The following is a 14,150-nucleotide window of genomic DNA, read 5'->3' as shown; positions in this document are numbered from 1 at the left end:
GCCACGGAGGACGCGGCTAGTGCGCCCCCCTCCCCCAGCAGACCAGGCTTTTCTCCAGACGCCTGTGATAGAGCAGCTGGGGCGCTGCCGGTTGGTCCCGTAGCGCCGCTCTGGGCGCTACTGGACCAACCCGGCAGCACCACAGCTGCTCTGCCCCAGGCGTCCCCAAGTCAGCCGCTGCTGAAACTGACCAGAGCTGACTACAGGAAGCCCGAGGCAGAGTTGCTCTGCCCCGGGCTTCCTGGAATCAGCCGCTGATCAGTTTCAGCAGCAGCTGACTTGGGGACGCCTGAGGTTCTTAAGTTGAATCTGTATGTAAGAACTGTCCAGATTCAGCCTGTTGAAATTGATCAGCGGCTGATTCCAGGAAGCCCGGGGCAGAGCAACTCTGCCTCGGGCTTCCTGAAGTCAGCCGCTGGTCAGTTTCAGCAGCGGCTGAATCTGGATGCCAGTTCCGACTTACATACAGATTCAACTTAAGAACAAACCTACAGTCCCTATCTTGTACGTAACCCGGGGACTGCTTGTACACACAGTAAAAATAATTGGGCTATACCATCTAAAATGAATGAAATAGCATCCAAAGTCCTTTTACACAAAGGGCATAATAATAATCCTCTTTCAATTTTATAATAAAGACTTTTGCATACCTCTGGTCCTGGATTTCCAGTGAGTCCAGGAGGACCAAGATCTCCTTTTTCACCCTAAAAAGCATTTTTTTCAAATAATTTAATGTTACATCCACAAGAGACAGCTATGTACAAAATAGATACTGTGGATACCAATCAGAAATATACCTTAATTCCTTGTGATCCTTTCATTCCAATTTCCCCCTGAAAATAACAGATATAATCACAATAAGATTGACTATGTTGAAGTTACTACACACAAAAACATTGTCATATCAATTTGATTAACATGATGTAGCAAAAAATTAATATCTGACCATTATTTAAAGAGTTGTCCATGCAACATGGAAAACTTTGGAAAGGACTGATTTTTGAAAGATTCTATTTTCACTTCGGGGTATGGTAATTTCTCATGTTTTATTTTTGATACAGGCAGTCCCCTGGTTACGTACAAGATAGGGACTGTAGGTTTGTTCTTAAGTTGAATTTGTATGTAAGGGTACGTCTAGACTACAGGCTTTTGTCGACAGAAGTTTTGTACAGAAGCTGCTTTGTCGACAAAACCCTGTAGTCTAGATACAACCCTACATGCAATAACACCTTTTGTCGACAGAACTCTGTCGACAGAAGGCATTATGCCTCGTAAAATGAGGTTTACCAGAGTCGACAAAACTGCTGAGTTCTGTCGACGTTATGTCGACAGAACTCAGTGGTAGTGTAGACGCAGGTATAGTTTTGTCGACAAAAGTCCACTTTTGTCGACAAAACTCTGTAGTCTAGACACACCCTAAGTTGGAACTGGCGTCCAGATTCAGTCGCTGTTGAAACTGACCAGCAGCGGCTGAATCGGACACGCCTGGGGCAGAGCAGCTGGGCGCTGCTGGGTTGGTCCCACAGCGCCGCTCCTCAGCGCTACTGGACCAACCCGGCAGTCCCCCAGCTGCTCTACCCCAAGCGTCGGCGAGAAAAGCCTGGTCTGCTGAGGGGGGGGGCGCACTAGCTGCGCCCCCCCCCCCCAGCAGACTAGGGAGATGCAGAGCGGCTTTTCTCGCCACGGAGACGCGGGCGGCGGGACCGTGGCGCGTCTCGGCGGTCCTGCCGCCCGTGTCCTCCGCGTCGAGAAAAGCCGCTCCGCGTCTCCCTGGTCTGCTGGGGGGAAGCGCCCCTCGTGCCACCGGAGGCGGTGACAGTGGGGGAGGCACCCTGCACTAGTGGCCCGCCCCCCCCGGTTCGTAACTAGGGGTCCGATATAAGTCGGACCGACGTAACCCGGGGACTGTCTGTATTTGAATGAAAACAAATTATTTGCTTAAGCACTTATCTCTTCCTGGTGTTTACTCCTCACTTGAATTGAACCTGTTTGTGATATTGTATGCCTCTTCAAAGCTACTAATTTTTACAGTATATCCTAGTCTACATAGGTTCTTACACAGCATGCATCACCATATGACCCACAGTGCATTAAGCAATGTGACTAACATTTGTAATATAACAGAGAGGATTATAACTCATAGTAAGAAATACAAAGCAGCCGTAGAAGAAATCTTAAAGACTAATGATTGTTTTCTTGAAAACATTTTTAGAAATAAAAAAGTGACATATAAAAATAGGACTATAAGAAGAATTGCCTGAAAATAATTTTTTCTGGAGCTTCCCAAGGGATTAATGTGTTTGTAATAAAGGTGGATACATATTTTACTTACTATGCTTGATATTCAGTGTTAATTGCAGAGTTAATTAAATAGCTGTAGTTTCTCACGACGGGTATGTCTACACTGCATGGCTATTTTGAAATAAGCTATTTCAGAATAGTTATTCCGAAATAGCTTATTTCAAAATAGCATGTCTATACTGCAGGAAGCCTCAAAATTAGTCCAAGGCAGGCTTCCCAAATGTAGACAGGCTATCTCTATTTAGAGACCCAACTACGTCAGTTGCAGAGCTTATTTCTAAGTAGCTTATTTCGAAATTGGGAGCATCTACTCAGCTCTTTTTTCAAAATAGAGCATCTTCCTCTGACTTCCCTTACTCCTCCTACAATGAAGGTTACAGGAGTTGGAGTAAGAAGTCCTTCAGCTTGACAGTATTTTGACATTATTTTGAAATAACTGCCCGTGTGTAGACATGGACTAAGTTATTTCAAAATAACGCTAGTTATCTCGAAATAATGGTGCCATGTAGATGCACCCTAAGATGGCTAAAAGCAAAATACAGGACTATGTAGCACTTTAAAGACTAACAAGATGGTTTATTAGATGATGAGCTTTCGTGGGCCAGACCCACTTCCTCAGATCAAGTAGTGGAAGAAAACAGTCACAACCATATATACCAAAGGATACAATTTAAAAAAATGAACACATATGAAAAGGACAAATCACATTTCAGAACAGGAGGGAGATGCGGGGGGGGGGGGGGGGGGAAAGGAAGGTAAGTGTCTGTGAATTAATTATATTAGAGGTGGGGAGAGTTAGATGTTTGTGAGCTAATGGTATTAGAGGTGATAATTGGGGAAGCTATCTTGGTAATGGGTAAGATAGTTTGAGTATTTGTTCATTCCTTCTCGGAGAGTGTCAAATTTTAACATAAATGACAGTTCAGAGGATTCCCTTTCAAGTGCAGATGTAAAAGGTCTTTGTAGCAGAATGCAGGTGGTTAAGTCATTGAGAGAGTGTCCTTTCTGGTTGAAATGGCAAGAAACTGTTTTTTCTTTGTGATCTTGTCTGATATCTGTTTTGTGGGCATTAATCCTTTGGCGAAGTGTCTGAGATGTTTGTCCAATGTACATAGCAGACGGACACTTTCAGCACATGATAGCATAAATTATATTTCTGGATGTGCAGGAATATGTGTTCTTGATCTTATAACTCACTTGGTTAGGTCCAATAATGGTATCAGAAGAATGAATATGTGGACAGGATACAAAACTCCAAGAGGCTCTGGGAGACAGACCCATAGTCTCCTATAGACAACCACCTAACCTCAAGATGATTCTTACCAACAACCACAGGACATACCACACTAATACCAACCCTGGTACCTTCCCTCGCAACAAACCCCGTTGCCAGCTTTGTCCGCATATTCATTCTGCTGATACCATTATTGGACCTAACCAAGTGAGCATGGAGTTCGGACTAAGGGGGATTTAAAAATGGCGGCGCCCGGGAAGATGCAAATGATGCCCGGGATATTTAAATCCCGGGCTTCATTTGCAACTTCGAATGCCTACAGTAGCCTCCCTCGTTCGAACTAGGGGGCTAGTGTAGACATACCCTTATTGACTTTAATAAGCAGAATAAGGCCACTATTGAGATGTTTAGGCTTAGTTACTTCCATCTCTACTTTCTAGGGATCTACAGTGCCAAAGCCTGATTCTTGTATTTAAAGGGACAAAAATAGATCCCAGAAATAGCTCCACAAGACAAATTTAGCCCAAAGCCCAGGACAAATTTAGCCCAAGGACCACAAACACTGAGATTCTAGCTACCACCATGCAGCTGTGTAAGAAAGGGAAAGGCTCCTTTGTACCCACACCTCTTTCTGAGTTTGAAGAGCTGGTGATTGGAAAGGCTGACTTTTTATTTGTAACCTGAGTGAATCTGATATGTCAGTACTTGAGAAGCAATAAAGATGGAACCCCATGATGCCATTTTTATAGTCCAGTTTGAAATATTTGGCATGAAATATATTCAAATGTCCAAAAAAAAAAGACAATGCAAATATGGTGATAAAATAGGATTTAAGCATAAATATTGAGTCAAAGTTTTAAGTGTACTTACTGGATCCCCCTTTTCTCCTTTTTCAGAAGATTCTCCCTGTGATAGGATACAGTAAATGTTAATACCTACATGGTTATTTTAAATGTTAAATAGTATGTATGTCTGCTTTTGGAAAACTACTCTTCAAAACATTCAGAAAACAAACTAACAGTTATATGTAATTAATACATACAAATAACTTTATAAAATATGTACACTATGAAAGCCCATTTAAAGATTACAATAATTCAATTATAAAAATATGGACATATAAGAAAATGTGATTGTATCCAAGGTCATTTCTTTTATGCCTGGGTCACATATTATGTATTACATGTAATCATGAGCATAAAGCTTTCAAACCTCAGTCCACACATCATCATGCTCCAAATTTCTACACACTGACTTACTAGCATCAGCTACACCTGGGACTTCTTGAAGCCCCACTTGGATAGATGGTTCTACCCCTGGGCACCAACTGCTTGGACAATGGAGCTCCTGACTGGCCCGCTTCCCCTACTTAAAGCAGGCGGAGAAACAGGAAGTTGTCAGTACAATAGGGGGTTTCTTTCTGCTGTTCACTGCTCACCCAGTGCTATATGTTCCTAACTGTCTGCTTTCCTTTCTTGGCCTGATTCCTGGTTCTAGACTGCCATCTCTTCTCATGACCCTGCCCTCCTGATTTCCTAACTCAGTCTAATTCCTGGTCTCAATCTCTCTGCTCTTAAGCTCCTGCCTCTGAACCCTGGGCAGTGTGAGCATCTGGCTTCTCCTTTTATACCAATCAGCTGGCCTGTTATCTATCTATGACCTGGGTCTGATACAGGATCAGATATCAGAAAGTGATGACTGAATTAAGTGATTATATGAGTTAAAATCTCATAAGCAAATCTACTATAAAGTTTTCCTGTGAGACTGTCTGTGTGTCTCTCTTTGTTCAAGAACTCCTAAATGGTAAGAGCTAGCACCACCACATTCACTATACATCTCCCTCTTATCCTGACTTAAAGCAGCGTAAGGGTTTGTCTACCAGGAAAATGGGATGTGTCTGCAATGGGATTGCTTTTCAGAAAACAATACAGAAAAGAGACAGAATCACTAGGCAGGTCAAAGGGGCTAGCTGGGGGTGCTCTCCCTTGTCCCAACACAGTCTCAGCTCCGAGCCTCCTACTCCCAAGCACCTCTTAGGGAGGGCAGGCTGAAGATCCTCGCCACCCCTCCTCCCCAGGTCATAGGGGAACATTGCTGTCTGTCCGCCTTCGTTAGGGAGTGAGGGGAACGTGCACAATTTGCTGGGGAGTGCAGAAGGTAGATGAAGGTAGATCTGCCCCAGACACTGGACAGGTGGCAGCTGGAGAGGTGCTTCTCATCTGGCCTCAAGCTGCTGCAGTGAGAGAGGGCTGTTGTAGTCCTCTCTCCCCAGAGCAGCCCGCACACCAAACTCTTCATCACCAACACCACCTCAGAGCAATGATTCAAATGAAGTAGGTACATTTTCATTTTATTTTACAAAAACCAAAAATTATTTGAATTAAGAAGACTTTTAGTAATTTGTACTACACAAATCCACGACTTTTTCAAATTAACAGGCTAAACTAAATTTCTGTTTGCATGACTACTTCTTACAGACCAAGGTTTTAACAATAACTATTTGATTCTCTGATATGCTGGGGCTGAACATTACTCTGATATAAATCACTAGCAAAACTCTTACTGAGTCAATGAATGCATGATTGAGCTTTTTGCTATTTCTAGAAAAATGCATTTTGCATCTTTTCACCAGTAATGGGAAAAAAATTATTTCAGCTGAATCTGCTGTCGGAAAGCTTCAACTAAAACAAAGACATGATTAACTAGCGAAGTATTTTTTCTAAACTTTGATAATGCTAAGAATGCTGTTTTTTTCATCTGAGTATTGAAGATGGAGTTTCTTCACATAAGACACTGTCAGTTTGTGAAACTTGTTGCTAGGGGATGTTATGAATGTCAAAAGTGTAACTGGGTTAAAAAAAGAATTAGATAAGTTCATGGAGGACAGGTCCATCCATGGCATTTAGTCAAGATACTCAAGGATACAATCCCATGTTCTGGGTATCACTAAACCTCTGGGTGCCAGAAACTGCAACTGGATGATAGACTCATAGGGTTGGAAGAGACCTCAGGAGGACATTGAGTCTAATCCTCTACTAAAAGCATGACCAATCCTAACTAAATCATAAGGATGGATCACTCAACAATTGCCCCATTTGGTTCATGACTCACTATGGCCATTCATGTGTTCCTAATTTAAGAGAAAATAAAAGAATATTGTTATTTTACCTCCCTGTTGTGCCTAGTTTTGTGGTGTTTTGGGAATGTGTGCATCTTGAAATCAGAAAACGAAGCACACAAAATGAAGAAGCAAAAGAAAAAGTGAACTAACTTTTTACAAAATGTAAAAAAGTTTAATTTTATATGGCACTTTTTTAGTCAGCAGTTTTTGTCTTGTTTTATGGAAACAGGGCTGCCCATCTCTAAATTATAGACTTTATCCTGACTCATCAGGATCAGAAAGGAAAGCCCCAAAGGACCAGTAATATTGCAATGTCACTTGGCTGGTAAAACAAAAAACAGGACTATGTAGCACTTTAAAGACTAACAAGATGGTTTATTAGATGATGAGCTTTCATGGGTCAGACCCACTTCCTCAGATCAAATAGTGGAAGAAAATTGTCATAACCATATATACCAAATGATACAATTAAAAAAATGAACACATATGAAAAGGACAAATCAAATTTCAGAACAGAAGGGGGATGGGGGGAGGTAAATGTCTGTGAGCTAATGATATTAGAGGTGATAATTGGGGAAGCTATCTTTGCAATGGGTAAGATAATTAGCATCTTTATTCAAACTTAGGTGTAAAGTGTCGAATTTAAGTATGAATGAGAGTTCAGAGGATTCTATTTCAAGTGTAGTCTTAAAAGACCTTTGAAGCAGAATGCAGTTAGTCAAGTCGTTGAGACAATGTCCTTTCTGGCTGAAATGGCAAGAAACTGTTTTTTCTTTGTGATCCTGTCTAATATCTGTTTTGTGGGCAATATCTGCTTACTTGGCTGGTAAGCAGTTCAGCAGAGAAAGCATTCAGAGCCCCCTGCATGTCACAGAGCAGCAGTACCCAGGGTACAATGAGTACATGAAAAACTCAGCAGTTAGTGGAGCACTCTTTCAGAACCTTATCTCTATTCAGCAACTTACTTAAGCACATGCTTAACTGTTAGTTGGATGCCTGCAGTTAGGACACAGTTTCAATACACAAGGGTTAAACCCAGCTTTGCTGCACAGCAGCTGGCCCAGTCCATTAGAAACCCACATGCTCAACAGCCATGGCTACCCTGCAGAGACATCCAGGCCAGGAAACAAAACATAAACCGTTAAGGGCCTAAAGCCTATCTATGGAGGATATTTTTCTTTGGCTCTAGTTCTTCTACTAGGCCTTGACTCTATTTTAAAAGATTTGGCCCAATACAAATAAAACAGACATAGTTATCTTAGACATCACATCTAAGAATATTGAATTATTATTTACCTTTTCACCTTTTGCACCAGCTAAGCCCATTTCTCCTTGCTGACCCTATTAAGAAAATAATAATAAAAAAACCCTCTTGGCAATCTTTGCCCTTTTTTTATTCTGACAAATGAAAAGAATCTTCCCCTGCCAGTGGCTCCTTAAACTGAATGTGGCATTAATTCTTGTTAATCCTTATAACTGAAGTGTGTGATTTAACCAGCCTCAACTGAATTTATTGTCATTTGCTGGAGAACAGGAGGTTCTATATGCTATTCAAAATCAAACACTTGGCAACACCGTGATATATCTGTTTTGTCGTCTCTCTTTTCTCCTCAGACAAACAGTACATGAAATTGGCAAATATATATCCCACCATTAAAAATACACATGTGATTGTTGTGAAAAGATTGCATCCAACATTTGACCACTTAATTCGCTATAAACTGCTCGAAAAAAACTTTTGCTATAACAAACCCCGTCACTTTTTTAAAGAGAATTTTTTTAAATACCCATCATTTGCCAGTGCTACTAAAATATTTTTGAGCTCCCCTTACTGATTCAATAAATAATATTATGTATGCACATTTTCCAAGCACAATGTATATTTCCTTTTGCTCCCCTAAAAACAAAGAAAATATTTTTTCACTTCTAAAAAATGGAGGAAATGAACAAAAGAAGACATGATATTTTCAGAGTTCTAAAAGAATATTACAGTAGAACAAAGTGTCATAGTTTCATCACAAGTCACACATTTTTGGCCCCTGCTGGAGCCAGTCTTTAAAATGACATAGGAATTTCAGCCCTATTTGGAGAAAACCCCTCTGACAGGCTTATTCCCCATCTCCCTGCCTCCTCCCCCTGCCCCGGAGGAAGGGAGGCCAATCAGGAATCAGACAGAGCTCCCTCCCCACCCTTTGGAAATGAATTTTTGGGTAGCTGAGGTAGAGAGGGACCAGCTTACATTTCATAGAGAGCGGGGGGAAAGAAGGAGCAGAAAGAGCCCAGCAAGCTTCTTCCTCTCCCCTTGTTAAAAATGGGTAATCGCCCCTGTGTGCCCCCACACCCAACAACACAAGACCTGAGAAGTTGGAGAAGAGCATGAATAAACCCTGAAACTGTTTCCCACACTCAGGACTGGGAAGATAAAGAGGAATACCCTGTATCCTTCCTGCCAGATTTGAGAAATGGAGTGAAGAAGCACCAGAGCTGAAAGAGAAGAGGTGGGGCTGGGGGCCAGAAATGCTGAGAGAGTTGCTAGGCTAGATGACAGACAGATGTGGGACTGTGGAGGCACAGAATTAATTAGAATGTTGTGGTTTGGGGAGAAGGAGGATGATCCACACAATCATGCAGCATTTTATTAAAAAAAATTGTAATTTGATTTCATAGACTCATAGACTTTAAGGTCAGAAGGGACCAGTATGATCATCTAGTCTGACCCCCTGCACAGTACAGGCCACAGAATCTCACCCACCCCTCCTAGAATAATCCTCTCATCTATATCTCAGATATTGAAGCCTTCAAATACTTTGAAGACCACAAGATGCAGAGAATCCTCAAGCTGTGATCTGTACCCCATGCTACAGAGGAAGGCGAAAAACCTCCAGGGCCTCTGCCAATCTACCCTGGAGGAAAATTCCTTCCCGACCCCAAATATGGCGATCCATATTTCATGTGGATCCCTCTGTGAGATCTTCTACAGCAGCTAACTCTATACATTTGAGAGCAGTGCCAATGGTGGAATTGTCACTCAAATACCAGAGGGTGTTCAAAAACAAAAAGACAGACCATAAAACATGAGATCATCTCTTAAAACCATCTCAGGAGGGAGCTTTGACTCATGATTTTTCAACTTTTGGGATTAGATGTAGTGCATTCCAAAGCAGTGGCGATTAATAATATTGTAATGAACCTACTGACTCATTACTGAGCACTGTGCTAACCTTGAGTTCAACCTCTCTCCAGTACAGTAAAGGAAGTACTGCTCCAAGTCAAACGGGACCTAGCTCAGGAGAGAACAAGAGGCTTATAATGACGGGAGTGGCAAGGTGAGGCTGCTTGTGGTGAGAAGCTCAGAGAATTTAGAATAGCTAAGAGCCAGGCTGTAAGGAATCCTGTTCCTTACAGGGGTCCAATGCTAGCTGTGACAGGCAGATAATTATTATCAGACTGCGAACAGCGGGACTCATGGATTGATCTAAAGATGACAAAGAAACATAATTCTGCCTGTGGGATCTCCAGGCCTGTGTATGACTGATTCTTTCAGGGAACAGCCCTGGCCGTAGGCCTCAGGTCGCTGACCTTTATAACACTTGATTCAAACTATCCATAGGGGTTGGATTAGGGATTCTGTGTTAAGCTTCGCTCTTTTAATTTGGAATCATTAAAACCTAGATACCTGGGAGAAATGTAGTATTTATTTTTGGCAGCCCTCATAATGCAGTTCTTTGTTATTCATCAGACTATGAGTGTTGATGGGTAGAGCTGAGCAAATAACTGATTTTTCAGTTTAGTGGCAGATAAAAAATAAGTTTGATCTTCATCTGATTATTTAAAAAAATTGTGGTGAATCAAACAAAAAGGTGAAAAATTAGGTTTGGGTGAACAAATATATTTTTTTAAACTAATAATTTCATTTCCAGAAATGAAAAAGGAAAAAAAGTGAAGAAGACAGTGGTGCCACCCCATGTTACAATTTTTAGTATTGTAACTAAGGAAGTGGGTGGTTAAAGTTTAATTCCACTCCCTGCCCAGTGTGGATTTGAACTTAGGTCTTTCACATTATGGAAGCATCTCTTAGCCAGCGGTGATCTCTTTCTCAATCTCTCCTATTGAGCAGTTCCATTGTGTATAAGTAATTAAAACATCATTGGCATCAAATTGGGTCTCAGACACTATAAGAGAGTGCTTTTATCTCTGGACTATAGCATAGTCTTCAACAGCTCTCTCAGTCTCTCCCAGGCTGTGTCCAGACTCAGGGGTTTTTTCGAAAAAAGTAGCCTTTTTTCGAAAAAACTTCACCTGCGTCCAGACTCAAGCCGCGTTCTTTCGAAATTAAATCGAAAGAACGCGGTTTTTCTTTCGATGGCAGTAAACCTCATTTCACGAGGAAGAACGCCTTCTTTCGAAAGTTCCTCTTTCGAAAGAAGGCGTTCTTCAATGTAAATAGGGCTTTTTCGAAAGAGAGCATCCAGACTCACTGGATGCTTTCTTTCGAAAAAGCAAGCCGCTTTTTCGAAAGTTCAACGTGCAGTCTAGACACTCTCTTTCGAAAGAGGCTCTTTCGAAAGTATCTGTCGAAAGAGCCTCTTTCGAAAGAGGCTTGCAGTCTAGACATTGCCCCAATAAAGCTGTTCCATTTTGTATAAGAGAAAATGAGAGTGACCCATGGCCTGTTTATCAGTGCTCTCATCTACAAGCTACAGAACTACGTTAACTCCATGGCTCTACTGGCTCTTTCATTATTTCTCTTTCTGTCTCATTGGTCACTCGATAATGAGTAGGACGTTTTCCTGTCACCCTCTTATTTGTGGATCCACTGATTGCTGACCAGCCAGATTCTAGATCCGCAGGTCTTATTGCAAAAGGGGCAGGTGCTGTTGGCTATTGGGGGGACTCTGGACAGGTTTTGCCACTCTTTTCTCCTTCTCCACATCTCATCTGTACTGCAGCACGACCTCTCAAATTGTGCCACCCCATCACAGATTACAGCTCTCCACTGGGGACGATCCTGGGCAAAGTTCTCCCAAGTGTCGACACTGATGCTGCACTTTTTCATATTTGCCTTCAACATGTCCTTAAATTCCTTCCTCTGGCCCTCAACTCTCCTCCGCCCTTCCTTCAGCTTAGAAACAGAATCTGTTTTAGGAGGCGCCAATCAGGCATCTGGATCATATGACCAGTACAGTGCAGTTGCTGGTAGATGATAATAGCTTAAATGCTGGTCATGTTCGACTCTTTCAGGATACTAGTTTTCATGCACCTGTCCTCCCAAGAGATATTTAGGATTATCCTGAGGCAGCGTTGATGATATTGTTCAAGTGCCTTCAGGTAAATCTTATATGTTGTCCAAGTTTCACATGTGTACAGCAATGTTGGAACAACCACTGTGCAGTACACAAGGAGCTTTGTCATGGCACTGATATCCTGGTTCTCAAAGACCCTTCATCTCAGGCGGGCAAAAGCAGAGCTTGCACGGCTCAGGTGACACTGGATTTCTGTGTCAATGTCAGTGACTTCCAAGATATAGGAAATGCTCCACGTTTTCCAGCAGTTCTCCGTTGACTTTAATTGATGGTACATGAGTTTATCCTGTTGTCCTTGGTCTTTTTGATGTTCAGTGTGAGGCCGAGATTCTTGTACACTTCAGCAAAGGTGCTTAAGATGGTCTGAAGAGCTACGGTGTAAAGATCAGACAATATTTTCATCCACGTATTGGAGCTCCATGATTGATGTCGTTGAGGTCTTGCTTTTGGCCTTCAATCTCCTTCATTATTTATACACAGCAGAACAGCTTGACCAGGAGAGATTGAAAGAAACCCATCCCAGAAGATCCCATAGCCCAGTGGCTAGGGCACCATTCTACAATGTGGGAAACCAAAGTGTACACCCCCTCTCCCTGTCCAGCCTAGAGTTGAACCCATGGTTCTCTAGCCTTTGCACCTTGAGTGAGTACCCTAACCTGTGGGATGTCCGGTAGGTGCACATATAAGCCTACTTTGTGTATGGTGTCTACATTACACCCTCCTTGACTCCCAAATTTTATTTGGTTGCTTTCTGCCAAATTTCAAATAGATTTGGGTGATCAAAACTGAATTTTCCAGTGAATAAACTATTTGAAAAAAATCATCAAGTTCTATTTGTGGGGACCCACGAAGAGCTAGAGCCTGGAAGGTTTAATGATTGTAGTGCCTACAACATTGGCTTCTGAGTACATAGTACACCCAAATCACTACTAAACATCTTCTGGATTGGTATACCCTAGCATTCACAGCACTTTTCAGCGGGTTAGGTATACTGTAGTTGAGTGTCCTTTCAAATGATAAAGCTGATTTCTCACTACAAAAAAGAAAATTCAAGTACATTAAAGAAACATACATTTAAAACTAATAGAATAAAATAGTTAACCTGTGTAATTCACTTACATAGGAGTTTTTTGGACAAGTACTAAGAATAGACAGAAAAAAAAAGAGTGGACACATACATGACTGGTTAAACAGTTGTTGCCATTCAAGCTAGGCAGTTTCAGGGCATGAGTTACTAAGAATTTTTTCCCTACTTCATTTCTCTCACTGGCTAGTGACAGAAGTTAGATACCAGACTAGATGGACCCAAAGGCTGATCAAGTAGGAAATCCACCCCTCCTATGAACAGAGTCGTAACCAGCTAATTTGGCTCCTGAGGCAAGACCATCCTTGTTGTGGGTGGGAGTGCTGATGTGGTGCGAGGCACGTAGCTGTCTTTTCTGCTCCCCCTCAGCTATGCGCCCGAGGCAAGTGCCTCATTCGCCTTGCCCTTGTTACGGCCCTGCCTATGAAAAAGACTATGACAAACCAGGTGAATGAGATTACAGGTAAACTTAGAAGTGACAAGCTGGTTGGTATTTTGCAATTCCTCATGCCATTAGATCTCAGATGCTTACGGTTTCTCCCTTTTGTCCTTTATGTCCGGCAGCCTCAGGTAACTGTAGTTGTCCTGCATCACCCTGTGAAAAATTGCAAGTGAAACAATATAATAAATATAATATACAATATTTTAATAAATGCATTATGCAGAAACCATAACTTTGCAATATTAGATCCTATGTTATGTGATTTTGAATATAAATGCAAATATTCTAATTTAGCATCAAGGAGAGGGTAAGATAAAATATGTGTTAGATCAAAGTTATGCGGTAGTAGAATGTATACTTCTCCATGCGGGAGATATTTGTATTCCATTCAAAGGGAGTTCTACATCTATAGAGAGAAAAATATCTATGTTAAGTACTACTGTAGAGATCTGAGAATTTTGTCTTAAATCACTGGAAAGAATGTTATTTTTATGATTATTATAACGATATATTTCTGTGTGATTGACAATGTCAGCAAGCAGATTTGATTTAAAAACTTGAGTGACCCTATGTTTATGTACCCTGAAGTTATGAGAAGACACAAATTAAAGGCCAAATTATGTGCTCACTTAAAACCACTGAAAACATACTTAAGTCAATGGAAC

The 14,150-nt window shown here is 41.6% G+C and overlaps 1 protein-coding gene across 7 annotated transcripts in view; it reads right to left on the bottom strand.

Moving 5' to 3' along the window:
- COL19A1 (collagen type XIX alpha 1 chain) overlaps window positions 1-14,150 on the bottom strand; it is a 368,607-nt gene that overhangs the window by 110,692 nt on the left and 243,765 nt on the right. For 5 of the 7 annotated variants that reach the window (XM_089777104.1, XM_089777105.1, XM_089777103.1 and 2 more), the window contains 5 exons: window positions 13,576-13,638; window positions 7,953-7,997; window positions 4,406-4,441; window positions 798-833; window positions 651-704 (listed from right to left, as the gene is read on the bottom strand). In XM_089777104.1, coding sequence (XP_089633230.1) covers window positions 651-704; window positions 798-833; window positions 4,406-4,441; window positions 7,953-7,997; window positions 13,576-13,638 — 234 coding nt within the window. The remainder of the gene's footprint in view (window positions 1-650; window positions 705-797; window positions 834-4,405; window positions 4,442-7,952; window positions 7,998-13,575; window positions 13,639-14,150) is intronic. The other 2 variants (XM_089777106.1, XM_089777102.1) reach the window with 1 other exon arrangement.

Source organism: Pelodiscus sinensis, chromosome 3 (assembly GCF_052426305.1).
Source record: "Pelodiscus sinensis isolate ZL-2025 chromosome 3, ASM5242630v1, whole genome shotgun sequence".
Lineage (NCBI taxonomy): Eukaryota > Metazoa > Chordata > Testudines > Trionychidae > Pelodiscus > Pelodiscus sinensis.
The sequence above is the reverse complement of the archived record's forward strand: the minus strand, read 5'-3'. Positions and strand labels throughout refer to the sequence as shown.